Raw genomic sequence first — 19,807 nt, 5'->3', positions numbered from 1 at the left:
TTAGTTCAAGGGGCTTCTTTTGTTTGGCCAACCTGGACTCTGATCACAACAGATGTGAATCTTTCAGGTTGGGGAGCTGTTTGGGGATCTCTGACAGCACAAGGGGTTTGGAAATCTCAAGAGGCGAGATTACCAATAAATATTTTAGAACTCCGTGCAATTCTCAGAGCTCTTCAGTTTTGGCCTCTGTTAAAGAGAGAACCATTCATTTGTTTTCAGACAGACATTATCACAACAGTGGCATATGTCAATCATCAGGGTGGGACTCACAGTCCCCAAGCTATGAAAGAAGTATCTCGGATAGTTGCTTGGGGGGAATCCAGCTCCTGTCTAATCTCTGTGGTGCATATCCCAGGAGTAGACAATTGGGAGGCGGATTATCTCAGCCGTCAGACTTTACATAAAGGGGAGTGTTCTCTCCATCCAGATGTGTTTTCTCAGATTGTTCAGATGTGGGGTCTTCCAGAGATAGAGCTCATGGCCTCTCATCTAAACAAAAAACTTCCCAGATACCTGTCCAGGTCCAGGGATGTTCAGGCGGATGCGCTGACACTTCCTTGGTGCTATCATCCTGCTTACATTTTCCCGCCTCTAGTTCTCCTTTCAAGAGTGATCTCCAAAATCATCATGGAACAATCGTTTGTGTTGCTGGTGGCTCCAGCGTGGCCACACAGGTTTTTGTATGCGGATCTGGTTTGGATGTCCAGTTGCCAGCCTTGGCCACTTCTGTTAAGGCCGGGCCTACTGTCTCAAGGTCCGTTTTTCCATCAGGATCTCAAATCATTAAATTTGAAGGTACAGAAATTGAATACTTAGTACTAAGTCATAGAGATTTCTCTGACTCAGTGATTAATACTATGTTACAAGCTTGTAAATCTGTCTCTAGAAAGATTTATTATAGAGTTTGGAGGACTTACATTTCATGGTGTTCTCATTAATTCTCTTGGCATTCTTTTAGAATTCCTAGAATTTTACAGTTTCTTCAGGATGGTTTGGATAAGGGTTTGTCTGCAAGTTCCTTGAAGGGACACATCTCTGCTCTTTCTGTTTTATTTCACAGAAAGATTGCTATACTTCCTGATATTCACTGTTTTGGGCAGGCTTTAGTTCGTATTAAGCCTGTCATTAAATCAATTTCTCCTCCTTGGAGTCTTAATTTGGTTCTGAAGGCTTTACAGGCTCCTACATTTGAGCCTATGCATTCTTTGGACATTAAACTACTGTCTTGGAAAGTGTTGTTCCTTTTGGCTATCTCTTCTGCTAGAAGAGTTTCTGAGCTATCTGCTCTTTCTTGTGAGTCTCCTTTTCTGATTTTTCATCAGGATAAGGCAGTTTTGCGGACTTCTTTTCAATTTTTACCTAAGGTTGTGAATTCTAACAACATTAATAGAGAAATTGTTGTCCCTTCCTTGTGTCCTAATCCTAAGAATTCTTTAGAAAGATCCTTACATTCTTTGGATGTTATAAGAGCTTTGAAATATTATGTGGAAGCTACTAAAGATTTCAGGAAGACTTCCATTCTATTTGTTTTATTTTCTGATCCTAGGAAAGGTCAGAAGGCTTCTGCTATTTCCTTGGCTTCTTGGTTGAAACTTTTAATTCATCAAGCTTATTTGGAGTCGGGTCAGGCCCCGCCTCAGATAATTACAGCTCATTCTACTAGATCAGTCTCCACTTTGTGGGCCTTTAAGAATGAAGCTTCAGTTGATCAGATTTGCCAAGCGGCAACTTGGTCCTCTTTGCATACATTTACTAAATTCTACCGTTTTGATGTATTTGCTTCTTCAGAAGCAGTTTTTGGTAGAAAAGTTCTTCAGGCAGCTGTTTCAGTTTGATTCTTCTGCTTTTGATTTAAGTTTTTCTTTCATTTATGAGAATAAACTTATTTTTTGGGTTGTGGATTATTTTTTCAGCGGAAAATGGCTGTTTTTATTTTTAGCCCTCCCTCTCTAGTGACTCTTGCGTGGAGTTCCACATCTTGGGTATTGCTATCCCATACGTTACTAGCTCATGGACTCTTGACAATTACATGACAAAACATAATTTATGTAAGAACTTACCTGATAAATTCATTTCTTTCATATTGGCAAGAGTCCATGAGGTCCACCCTTTTTATTGTGGTTATGATTTTTTGTAAAAAGCACAATTATTTCCAAATTTCTTTTGTTGATGCTTTCTACTCCTTTCTTTGTCACCCCACTGCTTGGCTATTCGTTAAACTGAATTGTGGGTGTGGTGAGAGGTGTATTTATAGGCATTTTGAGGTTTGGGAAACTTTGCCCCTCCTGGTAGGATTGTATATCCCATAAGTCACTAACTCATGGACTCTTGCCAATATGAAAGAAATTAATTTATCAGGTATGTTCTTACACAAATTATGTTTTTATATGATAAGACAAATTTATTTTTGTGTCAAAACACTGTAGCGTAGAGTATCTTTTTTTTCAACTGGAAATATTTAGGCAATTGAGAGATTTGGGTAATTAATTGAATTTGGAGTGTGAAAGGTTATTAATTAGAAGAATACGCTACTGCTGAGTGTTTTAGGACCATAACAGTAAACAAATAATAAATATTGAGAGTTCATATATAGTGACACACAGCTTGTACTAATAAGCAGTAGGCAGTATGCTGTACCATAAATTTAAATATATTTACTAACAATTCACATCTATGTTTTTTGCCAGAGTCTTCTATATATTTTGTTACTATATTATTAAAAAAAAAATGTTTTACCTTTTCCATAAATGACTTAACCCTCAGCTGTTTTTACCACAATATTTTTCAGGGCTAACCAATAATCAAAGGAGTTACTGCTGGCAAATTAAGTACAAGACTTGACACAGGCATAATATTGGTACCTGGTATTTTACCTTGTAATCTCACTGATACATATTCCTTGTTATTGCAAAACCAAGAGTTAATATTTTCATTTATTCCTGGATAATAGTCATCTTCTTTTACTACATGATTGATCCTCAGGGTGCAGCTGTTTGTTCTATTTCCTACTAGATGTGTTCTGTCTCTATATTCTGGTGCCACTTCTGAGGGATATTTCTTATTAAACACTTGTGGGAAACTAGAAAATGCATAAGAGTACCAAATCAAGTTGAATTCTCCATAACTCTGTGGATAGTCAAAAGTGCAGGGAATCTCCACACAGGATCCTTTCAATGCTGTGATTGACTTTTGGAAACTAAAAGACCAGCCATCACAATTGCTAGAGACTGAATCTAGAAAACAACCTGAGAAAGACACAACAATAATGTTATTAAAACAGTAGAGGATTCAGATTTCAGAAGTGAGTAGCGCAAGAAGTAAAAAAGAACGGAGGAATTACAGCAGTAAAGAAGTAAAAAGATTAAAGGGACATTAAATTTAAAATTAAATGTTAAACTTGTAAACATGATTCAGAAAGAGTATGCAAAAATGATCCAGTTTTTACGTGCACATTTTCTGAGGCGCCAGCTCCAACTAAGAGCCTCATTACGAGTGGAGCGCAAATGTTTGTGCACAAATAAGGGGTTTATCGCGGGTGTTTGCACTTGTCGGGCCTAACCGCACGTATTGCGCTATAATGTTTACCTCAACTTCAAAGCTCTGGTTAACTGTTTTGCGTAACTAAAAAGTGTCACAAAAATGAATTATAATGTATAGTTACACTCATAATAACACTGTCTTATAAAAATTAGTAAACAAAAATATTGCACACAAGTTATAAATATGATATCTCAGGTGTTAGAAAAAAAACGGCAGGAAAAGAGCTTTAACATAAGCAAACATACATATACATGTCTAAAGATGGATATTTATGTATATATATATGTATATATATATATATATATATATATATATATATATATGTTTAATACGTATTTATATGTGTATATATGTACTTGCAGACATATGTACACATATAAACACACACACATATATATATATATATATTATAAAAAAATAAGTGTTTTGGAGTCCTATATATATATTTCATATTCCAATGTTCTGCACATAGCAGAATGTGTTCTATGTATTTGTAAATATATATTCCTATATATATATATATATATATATATATACATATATATATATATATATATGTGTGTGTGTATATATATATATATATATATATATATATATATATATATATCTGTATGTCTCTTTTACTATATGTAATCATCTATATATAGAGGTATAGATATATATTGTACCAAAAAAAATCATATATATAAATATTTATTTTTGAATAAATAGAACATTATCTTGTATGTGAATAACATTTGGAATGTGAAATATGCATATTTTCATGAAGGGGTAGCGCAAATGAGAATATGCAATTGGGTTTGCACGAGAGAAAGATGTTTTTTCCACTTTTTTTCTGCATTTACTTATATAGGGGAACCCTTGAAAGCGTCCATCTTTTTGCACTTGTCGGGTTAGCGCACAAGCAAAAACAATTTACTTTCAACTCTCAAAATAATAACTTTCAAATAATAGGAGCGCAACCTGAGGAGTGCAAAAAACTTGCTAGCACCCTTAACGCTCGAGCGGGAGCATTAATTAGCGCTCCACTTGTAATATGGCCCTAAGTATTTTCAAGAGTTCACAGTATATATGTGCAATATATGAGTCTGTGATTGAGTAAAGGCTGTCACATGATACAGGGAATGAAAGCATATTTTGAAATGTATCAGCAAAAAATCTACAAAGTAAAACATGACAGTAATTTGAAAACATATTAATAATACCTGCCAAATGTGTTTGAATACCATTTTTCACTTCACTTTAAGCTTACAATTACCTTCATAGAAATTTTCATAATTTTATAGCATTCATATTTAAAATGCCCAGTCACTTTATTGCTATCTTAAATTACCATATGTTGTCCATATTCAATTTGTATACTTTTTTTTCTTATACCCAGAAACGACTGGGATTAGTAATCTGTAAACTGAGCAAACATTCCAACAGTGAGAAACAGCTGTGATATATGATTTTTGTAAAAGAGAGACAAAATACTTTTTAAGTGGTTAGGTCGTTTGATTAGAAAAAAACCTGATTAGAAGTATTTTCTGATGAATTCAAAACTGCTTTTCAGTTTTTCAGTGTATTTTATTAGTACAGTTAACATGGCACAGAGATCTTTAAAAACCACATAATCTTGGATTTGCAGAGTTTTTAATTGGATTACATTTTTTGTGTGCTGTAGACTTGTGCATTTGTCCATTTCTGCAGCTAACGAATGCCAAAGATTTCAATCACATTCGTCAATTTTCAGAGCCTGATTTATTCTTTTGAAAGTACAACACACTGAGATCTGGATTTGCTCAGATCTCAATGTGTTGCACTTTCACAAGAATAAATGTGGCTCCAAAAATTTAAAATTTGGCTTGCAGCCACCATCTTCAGCAATTATTTGCTCCCGAAGTGCAAAAAGGCACATGTCTAGAATATAGGCCACAGTTTCAAAAACATGAATACATTTACCAAATCATGATATAATCCAAATCAGTTCTCTCTGTTGTTTATATTTTAAATGGTTAACAAACCATAAAACATTAATCTAGAACAGTGGTCTCAAAGTACTGGCCCCAGGGCCATATACAGCCCTCAAGAAAGTTTCATCTGGCCCTCCCTTGTTTAATAGATAAACCATTGTTTTTTGTTTAGGGTTCTAAGAGGTGTAACTAGTTGAAGTTCTATATAGACATTCAAAAGATAAATATAAAGACAAGCGTCCAATGTAGACTCCCACCATGCACTGCTTGAATAATTGTCCCTTTTTACTTTGTTATACAGTTTTAGAATGATCGCTTCTCTTGGCACTCACAAGATAAATATAGACAACTGTGTACGTCTATTGTGAGCTACAACTCCCACCATGCACTAATGCTTGGGAATTTGTTACTGCCAGTTCCTAGTATATCCTGTTCAGGAGCACTAACTCAGTTCAAACGACCCCCTTGGGACAAAAAAAAAAACTTGGCCAGCGGCCTCCAGATACATTGAGCTTGATACCCCTGATCTAGAACAATATTATTAACTTACTATTATTATTAGTTTTTATAGTGAATACTATAAGTAATGGTAGACATGTATTTTGTGGTAGATTATGGAATAGACTGTATGTTGCTGTAATATATAACAAATTAATCTTACCTTGAAGAACAAACAGGAAAATTATTCTTTCAAAAGAGAATATTTCTCCACAACACTTTGCAATGTTGATATTTTGCATCATCTGCCAACATGTAGTGTATTCCTAAAGGAAAAACATATTTATTGAAACTAATTAAAATATACATCATAAGATGGTTATTGAAATCCCTGGGAAATTATAGAGCATATATCAGCAGTTTAACACTTCATGCAAAATATATGAGCATATACATTTTTACACTGACATTTTGCTACTGCGGTGTACAGATTTTACAAGGTGCAAATCAAGAGCAGTTCAGTGTTATACCCCTTGAAAAGCCTCATGACATTATTAATCATGGCATTTGTTTTGACTAATCAGAGGCAACTGCATGTGTAAATGTGCTTGTGCTTTGATCTAAAATATCACTATGTCGAATCTTTAAAGGTTAATATGCTGGAGGAACTGAACCCTCTCTAGTTGGAGTAGAACAATTTTATGAAGTACTTCATAGCACAAAACTGTAAAATAAATTATAATTATGAATGAAAATGCAGTTTTATTTAATTAAGTATTTTATGTGGAATTATGTATTATCAATGTCCCTCCGACAAATTGACCCACAGTCATTATGTTATATAATTAACAAGGAAAACAATGGCTTCATAAATTTGATAGTAACCCGGGCAATTTTCCTTGTGGTAAATGTAGTAAATGTAAATATTTGAGGAAGGAAGAAACTGTCTCTAAAGGTTTTAATACCAAACACAAAACCAGGGGCCATATTACATGCAATTGCAAAGAAGTGGTATACATGGCCTCCTTTATTTGCCATGTGAATTATGTGGGTTAAATCTATAGGGAACTGAAAGAAAGGATCAAGGAACTTGTAAGGGACATTAAGAATAAAAATGTACATGAAAGCAGTTTGGCAAGGCTTGTTTTCAATATCATAATAGCTCACTGAGTGTATTGTCAGTTATAGGTTTGGAAAAGATTGACGTTCATCATAGGGGAGTGGATTTGGATTGTTGCTGAATGTAAGTGGATTTAGAATATGAATTCTTTAAAACCTTATGGCTTGAATGAGGAGATCAACTATGCCCCCTTGCTCTGATTTATAGAAGGCAATACACCAAAGAAGATTATTAAAAGAAATTAGATTATCTGGTTTCACAATACTGTGTGTAATTGAAAAATTGAGAAAATGTCTAAAATCCTTAAAGGGCCATAATACCCAAATGTTTAAACACTTGAAAGTGATGCAGCATAGCTGTAAAAAGCTGATTAGAAAATATCACCTGAACATCTCTATGTAAAAAAGAAAGATATTTTACCTCAAAAGTTCCTCAGTAGCCACCTCCCATTGTAAAGGATTTCTAAGCAGCATTTTAGTGTGTCTGTCCTGGGACATCTGAAGGGATGAGCATCGTGCACTCTCATATTATTTCACCAATCAGGTAAAGGAAGCTTACTATGAAATCTCATGAGAGTTAAGTCAAATCTCATGAGATCACAGTAAGAGTTCATGACCTCAGCACTGCTGATGCTGATTGGCTGCTGTTCATTTCTTCATTTTTTTTTTTATTTTTTTACCTGCAGCTGGGAGCAGCTGAGTATAACTTTTTACACAGAACTTACTCTGGTGAGCTGAGGAAATTGTGAGGTAAAATATATTCCTTTTTTACATAGAGATACTCAGGTGATATTTTCCTGTCAGCTTTTTACAGTTATACTGCATCAGTTTCAAGTGATTTAGCATATGAGTATTATGTCCCTTTAACTGTTATAAGTAAGCTAATGGGGCCTATTTATCAAAGTGTCAACCGAAAATACACTGAAATTCCGGATCGTAATTGTTTTGAGATTGATCCGACCTAGTTATCAAAGCCTCAAGATCGTCAAATGTTGAAATTTCTGACGTAACATACGAAACCGCAATCTCAATCCAACGCAGATCAATGCTTATGTCATTACAGATGTTATGAATATACATTCGGCTCTATTTGACACTTTTCCCTATATATCAACATTTAACAGGTACGCTGACAGTTATTACAACGCATCATACCTGGTTTTCAATCCGCCACCATTGAGGCCGTGGATGCCAAAGAAATCAATAGGAGCCTGAAAGCACCGAAAGCTAAAGTTCGATGCTGCAAGACAATTAAATATACCCCATTGATTTCTATGGTAGAAAACAAGTAATGTTTACACCTAACACCCTAACATAAACCCTGAGTCTAAACACCCTTAATCTGCCACCCCCGGCATCGCCGCAGCCTAAATAAAATTTATTAACCCCTATTCCACCACTCCCCGACACCGCCGCCACTAAATAAACGTATTAACCCCTGGTCTCCCACATCACCACCACTAACTAAACCTATTAACCCCTAAACCGTCAGCCCACCACATCGCAAAAAACTAATATAAGCTATTAACCCCTAAACCTAACAACCTGTAAATTATTCAAAGAGGAGGATTGAAAGCAAATGTCGTATCAATCAAAGAAGGACCAAAGGATGCACAATACTTCTACAATACTTTATTACTATACATAAACTTAGCTTGATAAATTGGGCCATCTATCCTCCACCCATATTTCATATTGTCACCACATACACATATAGTTAAAATGCATGACAAGCAATGAAAAGCAACTACGTTGAAAATATATCACACAATTCTAAACACTGATTCTGCAGTATGCTACTAGGACAAATTGAAACACTATTCCTTATATAGTACAACAACCAACAGGCTGACACATAAAGCCATAAGAAGTGTATCAAGTCCAAAGCTGTATATATGTTTTGCAAAGATAGCTGTGGAATTATGTGAAAGAATGGATGTGCATAGATTCCAGAGTCCTTAAATCAACTTGCAAACCAGGCACTCAAGTGTTAAAAAACATACTCTGGGATTGGTATATGGAGCTCTTGATAAGGTACAGTCAAAACGATGGCCAAATTGCGCTATGCACATATAACTTGTAACTTATAACATATCACCCGTAACAATTCCAAAAGGGGTATCCACTTTGTATCAAGTGTGTTGTGATAATTAGATACAGTTCTGTATCATCAAACTTTTTCCCGGACTTCTCACGAGGTTGCAAGAATTTAAGCCAAACCTCACCTGTAATCCAACATGCTTCATTCACCACTGGATAGGATATTCAATACCTTATTATTCTGCGGTTATACAGCGTGGGTGAGTCGGTTGGTTGGCATCTTCACTTGCTGTTGTGCTGTTTTGCACCAAACACCTGTTTGTCCAATTCAACGTGGTTGCTTCTCAGCCTGTATGATCGTAACCGTTACGTCATCATTGATTCATCAGTAGTGATGTCACGAATAGTTCACCGGCGAATAGTTCCCGGCGAACATAGCTTGTTCATGTTCGCCGTGGCGGACGAACATATGCGATGTTCGGTCCGCCCCCTATTCGTCATCATTGAGTAAAACTTTGACCCTGTACCTCACAGTCAGCAGACACATTCCAGCCAATCAGCAGCAGACCCTCCCTCCCAAACCATCCCACCTCCTGGACAGCATCCATTTTAGATTCATTCAGAAGCTGCATTCTTAGTGAGAGGAGGGACAGTGTAGCTGCTGCTGATTTAATAGGGAAATCGATAGCTAGGCTAGTGTATTCAGTGTCTATTACAGTCCTGAAGGACTCATCTGATCTCTGCTGTAAGGACAGCACCCCAAAAAGCCCTTTTTTAGCCCTTTTAGGGCTAGAACATCAGTCTGCTTCTTTTTTTTTTTCTGTGTAATCTAATTGCAGTTGCCTGCTTGCCAGCGTGTGTGTCAGGCTCACAGCTTATACTGTGCCAACTTGCCCAGTGCCACCACTCATATCTGGTGTAACAGTAGTGTACATTTAAAAAAAAAAACAACACTTTTTTGACTGTGAAATAATAGCAGTAAATTTCCTTCACACATGTGCGTTGCAGTGCCTGCCAGGGCAGAGTGTCACCCCAGTGCAACTCATATCTGGTGTAACAGTAGTGTATATTTAAAAAAAACAACACTTTTTTGACTGTGAAATAATAGCAGTCAGTTTCCTTCACACGTGTGTGTTTCAGGGCCTGCCAGGGCACAGTGTCACCCCAGTGCAACTCATATCTGGTGTAACAGTAGTGTACATTTTTAAAAAAAAAAACAACACTTTTTTGACTGTGAAATAATAGCAGTCAGTTTCCTTCACACGTGTGCAGTTCAGTGCCTGCCAGGGCACAGTGTCACCCCAGTGCAACTCATATCTGGTGTAACAGTAGTGTACATTTAAAAAAAAACAACACTTTTTTGACTGTGAAATAATAGCAGTCAGTTTCCTTCACACGTGTGCGTTTCAGTGCCTGCCAGGGCACAGTCTCACCCCAGAGCAACTCATATCTGGTGTAACAGTAGTGTACATTTAAAAAAAAAAAATACAATTTTGGCTGTAATAGATTGAATAGCAGTTAGTTGTCTGCAAGCGTGTGTGTCAGGCCTACAGCGTCTACTCTGCCAACTTCTGCCAGTGCACAGTGCCACTCATATCTGTTGTCACAGTAGCTTGCACGCATAGTACCACTAATTGAAAAAAAAAATGACAGGCAGAGGCAGGCCACCCTGCAGGGGCCGTTGTGGTTGTGGTGCTGTGATTCCCTTTGGCCCTAGAATAATGCCCAGTGTTCAGAGGCCACGTACCCTGAACTCGAACAGTTCTGAGGACATAGTTGACTGGCTAACACAGGACACCCAATCTTTTGCAGCTTCCGCTCGGAACCTTGACGCACCGTCCTCCTCCAGCTTAGCTTCGGGCACCTCTCAAGTTACCACTCGCCCGCCTGCCACCACTACCAACACTAGCACCACAGCCGCTTCACTTGATCTGTCAGAGGAGTTATTTACACATCAGTTGGAAGAAATGAGTGATAGTGATGCGCAACCATTATTGACAGAGGATGTAGATAACAGGGATATGTCTCAGTCAGGCAGCATTACACACATGGAAGTACGGTGTGATGATGATGATGATGTTGTACCTGCTGCTGCTTCCTTTGCTGAGTTGTCAGATACAAGTGAAGCGGTTGATGATAACGATGCATCCGTGGATGTCACGTGGGTGCCCGCTAGAAGAGAAGAAGAACAGGAGGAAAGTTCAGATGGGGAGACAGAGAGGAGGAGGAAACGAGTTGGAAGCAGGGGGAGGTCATCGCAAGGAGCTAGTGGCACAGTCAGACAGCAAGCATCGGCACCCGGGGTCAGCCAGACAGCACGCCAATCAACTCATGCTGTTGCCACCACCAGAATGCCATCATTGCAGAGCTCAGCAGTGTGGCATTTTGTTTGTGTGTCTGCCTCTGACAACAGCGATGCCATTTGCAACCTGTGCCCAAAGAAACTGAGTACAACTGCTTTGCAAAGGCACATAATTGCACATCACAAACGCCTATGGGATCAAAACATGAGTACAAGCAGCACACAAACTCAAAGCCACCATCCTCCTCCTGGTCCAGCATCTTCTGCCACATAAACCACTGCTGTCCTCCTTGCCCCCTCTCAACCATCCACCACTCCGTCTCTTGCCTTGAGCAGTTCCTGCTCATCTGCCCACAGTCAGGTGTCTGTCAAGGACATGTTTGAGCGTAAGAAGCCAATGTCACAAAGTCACCCCCTTGCCCGGCATCTGACAGCTGGCTTGTCTGAACTCTTAGCCCACCAGCTTTTACCATACAAGCTGGTGGAGTCTGAGGCGTTCCAAAAATTTGTAGCTATTGGGACACCGCAGTGGAAGGTACCCGGCCGAAATTTCTTTGCACAAAAGGCAATCCCCAACCTGTACTCGATTGTGCGAAAGGAAGTAATGGCTTGTCTGGCACAGAGTGTTGGGGCAAGGGTCCATCTGACCACTGATACCTGGTCTGCAAAGCATGGTCAGGGCAGGTATATCACCTACACTGCATATTGACTAAACCTGCTGACGGCTGCCAAGCAGGGAATGCGTGGCTCTGCAGAGGAGTTGGTGACACCACCAAGACTTGCAGGCAGGCCTGCTGCCACCTCCTCTACTCCTCCTACTTCATCCTCTTCTATAACCTCCTCGGCTGAGTCCTCTTCTGCTGCTGTGTCTTGCTCCACATCAACGGCACCCCCCCAGCTCCTCAGGTACTTATGCACAAAGCATTATACGATCAGATTACACACATGTGCCATGCACGGCACATGTGTCAACTTGCCCAAATTCAATGCTGCCAACAAATTTCTTCCGTTGTCATAAACCACTTTGCCGATCTCCAGTTGGTGCGGAGTCAGCCACTGATCCACCTGTGCCGTGCATGGCACATGTGTGTAATCTGATCGTATAATGCTTTGTGCATAAGTACCCAGGCTTACAGGACGTCCTGAAGCAGGCCAGGAAGGTGTGTGGCCATTTCAGGCATTCCTACACAGCCATGTCGCACTTTTCAGATATCCAGCAGCGAAACAACATGCCAGTGAGACGTTTGATTTGCGACAGCCTGACACGTTGGAATTCAACACTCCTAATTTTTGACCGCCTGATCCAACAAGAAAAAGCCGTTAACGACTATTTGTATGACCGGGGTGCTAGGACAGCCTCTGCGGAGCTGGATCAGGACGTAGATGAGCGTGAAGAGGAAGAGTTGTGGTCACCATCACCACCAGAAACAGCCTTATCAGCATCGCTTGCTGGACCTGCGGCAACGCTGGAAGAGGATTGTGAGGAAGAGGAGTCAGAGGAGGAATGTGGCTTTGAGGAGGAGGAGGAGGAAGACCAACCACAACAGGCATCCAAGGGTTCTCGTTGTCACCTATCTGGTACCCGTGGTGTTGTACGTGGCTGGGGGGAAGAACATACCTTGTGCAAATGGGGTCTTTCATGCTGTCGTGCCTGTTGAGGGACCCTCGTATAAAAAGGCTGAAGGAGAACGACCCACACTGGGTGTCCACGCTACTAGACCCCCGGTATAAGCATAAAGTGCCTGAAATTTTACCGAATTACCGCAAGTCGGAAAGGATGCAGCAGTTCCAAAATAAATTAAAAAGTATGCTTTACACAGCGTATAAGGGTGATGTCACAGCACAATGGGAATCTAACAGGGGAAGAGGTGAAAGTAATCCTCCTCCTCCCATGACCACACCGGCAAGGACAGGACGCTTTACAGACGTGTTGTTGATGGAGGACATGCGGACCTTTTTAAGTCCTATGCATCGCCACAGCCCTTCGGGGTCCACCCTCAGAAAACGACTCGACCGACAGGTAGCAGACTACCTTGCTTTAACTGCAGATATCGACACTCTGAGGAGCGATGAACCCCTTGACTACTGGGTATGCAGGCTTGACCTGTGGCCTGAGCTATCCAAATTTGCAATAGAACTTCTGGCCTGCCCCGCTTCAAGTGTCCTGTCAGAAGGGACCTTCAGTGCAGCAGGAGGTATTGTCACTGAGAAGAGAAGTCGCCTAGATCAAAAAAGTCTAGATTACCTCACCTTTATTAAGATGAATGAGAGATGGATCCTGAAGCAACTGACAGTTGGCGATACATTCTAAAAAAACTAAAAAAGGTCTGATGAGATGAGCTGCCTTGGGCTAAAAATTTTCCACACGCTGCTGTATTTTATCTCTGAATGCCGGATGACTTGCGTGACTTATCCGCCTCCAACTAGGGTTCAAGCCGCAATGTTTTAGGGCACTTTCTGCCTGTGAAACAAACATCAATTTTTCTGGCCACTGCCGCTGCTACAGCAGTGGCTGCAACAATACCTAATTTTTCAGCCATGTGTACATGCCTAATTTTTATGGCCTCTGGTGCTGCACTGTGGCTTCAAAAACCAAACCAAAAAAAGGGCACATAACAGGGATTAAACTGATAGGAATAGTACTACTTAACACACCACTCCTATCTGGTGGCACATTAGATTGCATGCGCAGTGCCCCAAATTTGAAGTAGGAGGTCCGACCAAGCATCTTTTTCCATCTCCCTGTTCCTAAAATCAATGCCATATACACGTCTCCTGATTGGGGATGTAACAGGGATTATACTGATAGGAATAGTACTACTTAACACACCTTATAATAACGCAGAGAGAGGCAAGGCAGAGAGAGGAGTCTGAAGAAGAGGAGTCAGAGGAGGAAGGTGGCTTTGAGGAGGTGGAAGACCAAACACAGCAGGCGTCCCAGGGGGCTTGAAGAACAAAATGTGGTTAGAGGATTAACCACAGAAAAGAGTACACTTGTAGCACTCGAGAGCTAGTTAAATTACTTGGAAAATCCTACAAAGCGCAGTGTAGTGAAAAATTAAAGAGACAATATTAGTCTCCAAGTGTACTGAACCTAACTAAGTAAAAACTTAACATTTATTAATTGTACAGTGCTAAAATTTGCGGAAAACACGTAATTTAAAAACACTAAACTTAATTGGTGCTGAAATAGGTCTAATATGTATAGGCTAATTGGACCAATGTGAAGATCTATATATCAGATTCTCCTTTATAAGGGCTTTATGTTGTGGATAAGGTTATCCACAATTGTATGCTCAGAGATTTGGTGTTGTTAAATGTATAGAGAATTATACAGTTAATTCTATGCAGGTATGTGCTGCACTGCCCAGCAATAGCTGATCCTAGATAGATTATATTCTGGATAACAATAATATAATAGTGTGACAGCTAGATACTGAAATTAGTAACACTGTCACCCTGTGGTAAATTCAACAATAATGGTTTATATTATACAGACCAAAAAATGAAAAAATGAGGAAAGTTGGAGTCTTGTACCGTATCAGTTATTATTGGAAGAATCAATGAATAAAAGTACCTCAGTCGGGGTTAAATTTAATCCCACTCTAATGGGGTTTGTTATATTAAGGTGTATGACACACCCTATGAAGTTTGCCCACTATTACTTAACACCTTTATGGACACAAAAATGTAGTTATATCTAAAGAAATAGGTTGCAATAAGTTGAAGTGTATAACCCAGATCTCTAAATAGATATGCGTAAAAGGATATACTGTGTTCAAATTTCTCGATTCCTACAAATGCTCATTAATATTACCCGGTTAAAGTTGGTTCATTTGATTCGTATAGCTACAGGTTAAACTATACACTGTGACCAGTTTGTTGTGAGTGCAGTATTTTGATTAAATTAAATGCAGGGATGCGTGTTACATAGTATCAATAGTTAATATGCCTCAGTGATGGTCAAAAATATTAACTTGCACTGTAATAGGATTTATTAGATTGAGGTATATATGTAACAGTCCCTTTGATTCACTCTTAACTGGTACCGTTACTGTACACAATAGTATGGTTATATATATGTAGCTAGACTTTTGTGTATTTCAGCCAAATACTATAACTTGTTGGCTGTGAGTAGAAGTTTTCTGGTTGGGTTAGTATAGGGCCTGGTTTCTCAACAGCCGGGCCGTGGCCCAGTACCGGGCCGTGATAGCCCTGCTACACCTGTCATGCCACCACTGCACACTCTTACCCTACTGCACACCAGGGGCAGACTGACCAATCAAGGCCCCAGGAAAACTGAAAAAACACTGACCCAAATGTATTCAAATTTATGCAAATGAACATGGTAGCCTCTCTGTCCTAATCCCAACAGGCCCATCAACCTCCAGACCCAGGACCCCCAACATTAAGCGCCAAAGAAAGGGCCCCCAACCTCCAGGGCCAGACCTCACACTCCATGGCCCTCACAGCGACAGACCCTCGGCAGGACCCCCCACACTCCAGGGCCCCCACTAAACCCACACTGAACTGCTTAGTTACTGATCGGGCCCTGGACATGTCCAGCTAAAATTTACCGGGCCTTGAGGTCACTTTGGTTGAGAACCACTGGTATAGGGATATGTGTCAATTTGTTAATACGTTGTAACTATTTCAGTTGTGCTTGTGCAAACATTGGTTACATTTAGATATCTTTGTTTATTGGAAAAACAACACAAAATTGTGATTTTCAAAGTTGAAGCCTAAGTAGCTTACAGTGAGTATTTAATCTGAGTTGTCATATCATCGGTTAAAATTTAACCATATAATATTTGCTCACAATCAGATATTTGGTATTATACCGATGTTTCTGTACTTTATTATTGGTATTTAAGAGACTGTTTAAATAAGTAGATATATCGTATAATTTGGTTGCTCAGTATTAACCAATAGATTTGTGATTTGATCTATTATATCACGTAAGTATTAGAGTGGTTTAACAGACTATATTAGAGTCTAAGTACATTATTCCTCAGTATAATATAACATGCAGTTATAATTAGCGATATTCAACACTTCAGTCACATCTATCTCTGACAGTGCTATAGTCAGATTATAGTAAAATTGAGCATTTTCTTGAGCTATACAGGACTCTGATTGGGTAGTCTATATGTGCTTTTTAATCACAGTGTAGTTATCCTGTAGTATATCGCAACTTTATGTTTAATCAATATTCAATATTGCTGAAGGAACACAGGATATGACTACCACTAGCTAAAGCTGTCCAAATGTGCCCAATAGCTGAGTCACTGAATTGGCGCTTTCCAGTTATTTTTAAATTAAACTGACCGTTAGGGCAATATCGCTCCTTAGCGGTTTCAACAGTTTGCAAATAAGTTTCAAGGTTAAGCCAGGAGAGACCCTGAATAATTTTGTAATTTTAATAAAGGTTCATTATTATAGCCTGTTCTAATAACAAGTTACCATATTAGCACCAATTTAAGTTAGCCGCTAAAATACAGGAGCTCGCAATGACTCCTCACCATTTCCCTAAATCCCTCCCAGGGGGCTTGTTGTCACCTTTCGGGGACCCTTGGTGTTGTACGTGGCTGGGTGGAGGAAGAGACCTTCAATGACATCAGTGAGGACAAGGAACGGGACATGGCTAGCTTGGTATCCAACCTTGTGCAAATGGGGAGTTTGCGGTTGTGCAAATGGACTGTTTGCAGTTGTTTGCGGTGCATTAAACGGGGAGTTTGGTCTGTCACTGTGAAGCGGGCGTAACCCTTACACTACCTGATCAATACAACATCATACCTGATGTTTTAAAGCACGTTATTCCAAACAATTTAGGAATTTTAGGTGATTTATGCCCTTTATGGATTAAAACCAGACTCTGCATCAACTATGTAATTTTCCATGGGAGTTTTGCCATGGATCCCCCTCCGGCATGCCACAGTCCAGGTGTTAGTCCCCTTGAAACAACTTTTCCATCACTATTTTGGTCAGAAAGAGTCCCTGTGGATTTTAAAATTCGCCTGCCTATTGAAGTCTATGGCGGTTCGCCCGGTTCGCCCATTCGCGAACTTTTGCGGAAAGTCATGTTCGCCGTTCGCGAACGGAAAATTTTATGTTTGCAACATCACTATTCGTCAGATATGACACATTTTGCCCCTCCCACAAAGGGCTAAAGTTGAGGCCTCATCAGATGTAGACCTCGTAGGGCATACTTGCTATTTATTCATTCTTGTGTTAAAAGTACTGCCCTCATTTACTGAGATATCTCAAAGTTCTGTGACAGCTACAAAAATATGCTCTCAATACCTTGTGTACAGGTGGCTAACTATGAAACTGATTTCTTAAATATTACAAATGTATTACTATCATTAGCACACTGCAGTATCAGCATAAAATTTAAAGCACCAAACTACCATAAAATCCATTATGTTCATCATTGTAATTTGGAGTAAACTCTATACCTAGCTACATCATAAATACTTAACTTTCATAAAGACTATTATAAGCACAGATATGTACATTTAAAAATTAGCCTATTGTGAGATTCACTAGACATAGATAGCCTTTTACCTTGAGAGATTTATTTGTATATATATATATATAAATGTTTATTTACAGGGCATATTTAGATAGACAAAACTGCAGTAAACATGCCAATTCCTGCATATTACAGAAAGCAAGAATACTCTATTTTCTCATTTAAGACAATAGGACTAAGAGTATTTAATCTATAAATCCATCTTGACTCATGTTGTAGAATTACTCTATCAAGATTCCCACCACGTCTACTTGATCTCAACTGCTCTATACCCATAATCTGTAATTTACTATGATCAGAGTTATGGCAGGATTTGAAGTGTCTTGCCACTGGGCTATCTTTGTCTTCATTCTTTATGCCATCTCTGTGTTCACATACCCTATTTTTTAGCTCCCTTGTCATTTTACCAACGTAATATTTGGGGCATGGACAGTTAAGTAGATACATGACATTTTTTGACGTACAAGATATCCTATCTTTAACATAATGTGGCCTGCTTCTAGTGTGTGTATGAAAAGTAGTGGATTTCTTTATGTACATACAATATACATAGTGTCTTGAGAAAGGCTCAGAACGAGCTGAAACGCATTGATTTATGACACTATGAGTAACCTGTGAAGGAAGACTGCATACTTGTTTTGCAAAGTGTTAACCACTGCAAAGAAACATTTTACAAGTGTAAGCTGCTACAAATATTTCGCTGTCACAAAGCTCCGTGTGAACCCTGAGGCTCTAAGGAAGATCTGACAGCCTGGAGACACACTGTGCGGTTCGTTTCGGATTTATTCGGAAATTCGGAAAATTCGGTAAATTCAGAGATTCAGATCGATTTGGATTTCCGAATTAAAATACTTACGAATCTACCGAATAAATCTGAAATAGCTGCCGTATCTCTGAATAAATCCGAATTAGCTCGGTAAAATTCGGCATTTCCCCATAGGAAACAATGGGAGTTTCGGCTGAAAAAAAAACTAACACCGCAGCTCGATTGTTTCCTATGGGGAAACACTAAGTCTGCACCTAACACCCTAACATGTACCCCGTGTCTCTAAACACCCCTAATCTGACACTTATTAACCCCTAATCTGCCGACCCCGCTATCGCTGACACCTGCATTATTTTATTAACCCCTAATCTGCCGACCGAATATCGCCGCCACCTACATTATAGCTATTAACCCCTAATCTGCTGTCCCTAACATCGCCGACCCCTACATTATAGTTATTAACCCCTAATATGCCCCCCCAACGTCGCCGCAATCTAACTACAAGTATTAACCCCTAATCTGCCGACCCGATATCGCCGCCGCCTACATTACAGCTATTAACCCCTAATCTGCTGTCCCTAACACCGCCGACCCCTACATTATAGTTATTAACCCCTAATCTGCCCCCCCCCAACGTCGCCACAATCTAACTACAAGTATTAACCCCTAATCTGCCGACCCGATATCGCTGCCGCCTACATTATAGCTATTAACCCCTAATCTGCTGTCCCTAACACCGCCGACCCCTACATTATAGTTATTAACCCCTAATCTGCCCCCCCCAACGTCGCCGCAATCTAACTACAAGTATTAACCCCTAATCTGCCGACCCGATATCGCCGCCACCTACATTATAGCTATTAACCCCTAATCTGCTGTCCCTAACACCGCCGACCCCTACATTATAGATATTAACCCCTAATCTGCCCCCCCAACGTCGCCGCAATCTAACTACAAGTATTAACCCCTAATCTGCCGACCCGATATCACCGCCTACATTATAGCTATTAACCCCTAATCTGCTGTACCTAACATCGCCGACCCCTACATTATAGTTATTAACCCCTAATCTGCCCCCCCCAACGTCGCCACAATCTAACTACAAGTATTAA

General features: G+C 39.6%; 1 protein-coding gene across 2 annotated transcripts in view; it reads right to left on the bottom strand.

Moving 5' to 3' along the window:
- The window catches only part of LOC128639092 (B-cell receptor CD22), a 256,771-nt gene that overhangs the window by 191,351 nt on the left and 45,613 nt on the right, over positions 1-19,807 (bottom strand). For both annotated transcript variants that reach the window (XM_053691241.1, XM_053691242.1), the window contains exons 2-3: positions 6,157-6,259; positions 2,874-3,245 (exon numbers count right to left, since the gene is read on the bottom strand). In XM_053691241.1, the coding sequence (XP_053547216.1) occupies positions 2,874-3,245; positions 6,157-6,238 (454 nt within the window). In that variant the 5' untranslated portion in view covers positions 6,239-6,259. The remainder of the gene's footprint in view (positions 1-2,873; positions 3,246-6,156; positions 6,260-19,807) is intronic.

This window comes from Bombina bombina, chromosome 8 (genome assembly GCF_027579735.1).
Source record: "Bombina bombina isolate aBomBom1 chromosome 8, aBomBom1.pri, whole genome shotgun sequence".
Taxonomy (NCBI): Eukaryota; Metazoa; Chordata; class Amphibia; order Anura; family Bombinatoridae; genus Bombina; species Bombina bombina.
The sequence above is the reverse complement of the archived record's forward strand: the minus strand, read 5'-3'. Positions and strand labels throughout refer to the sequence as shown.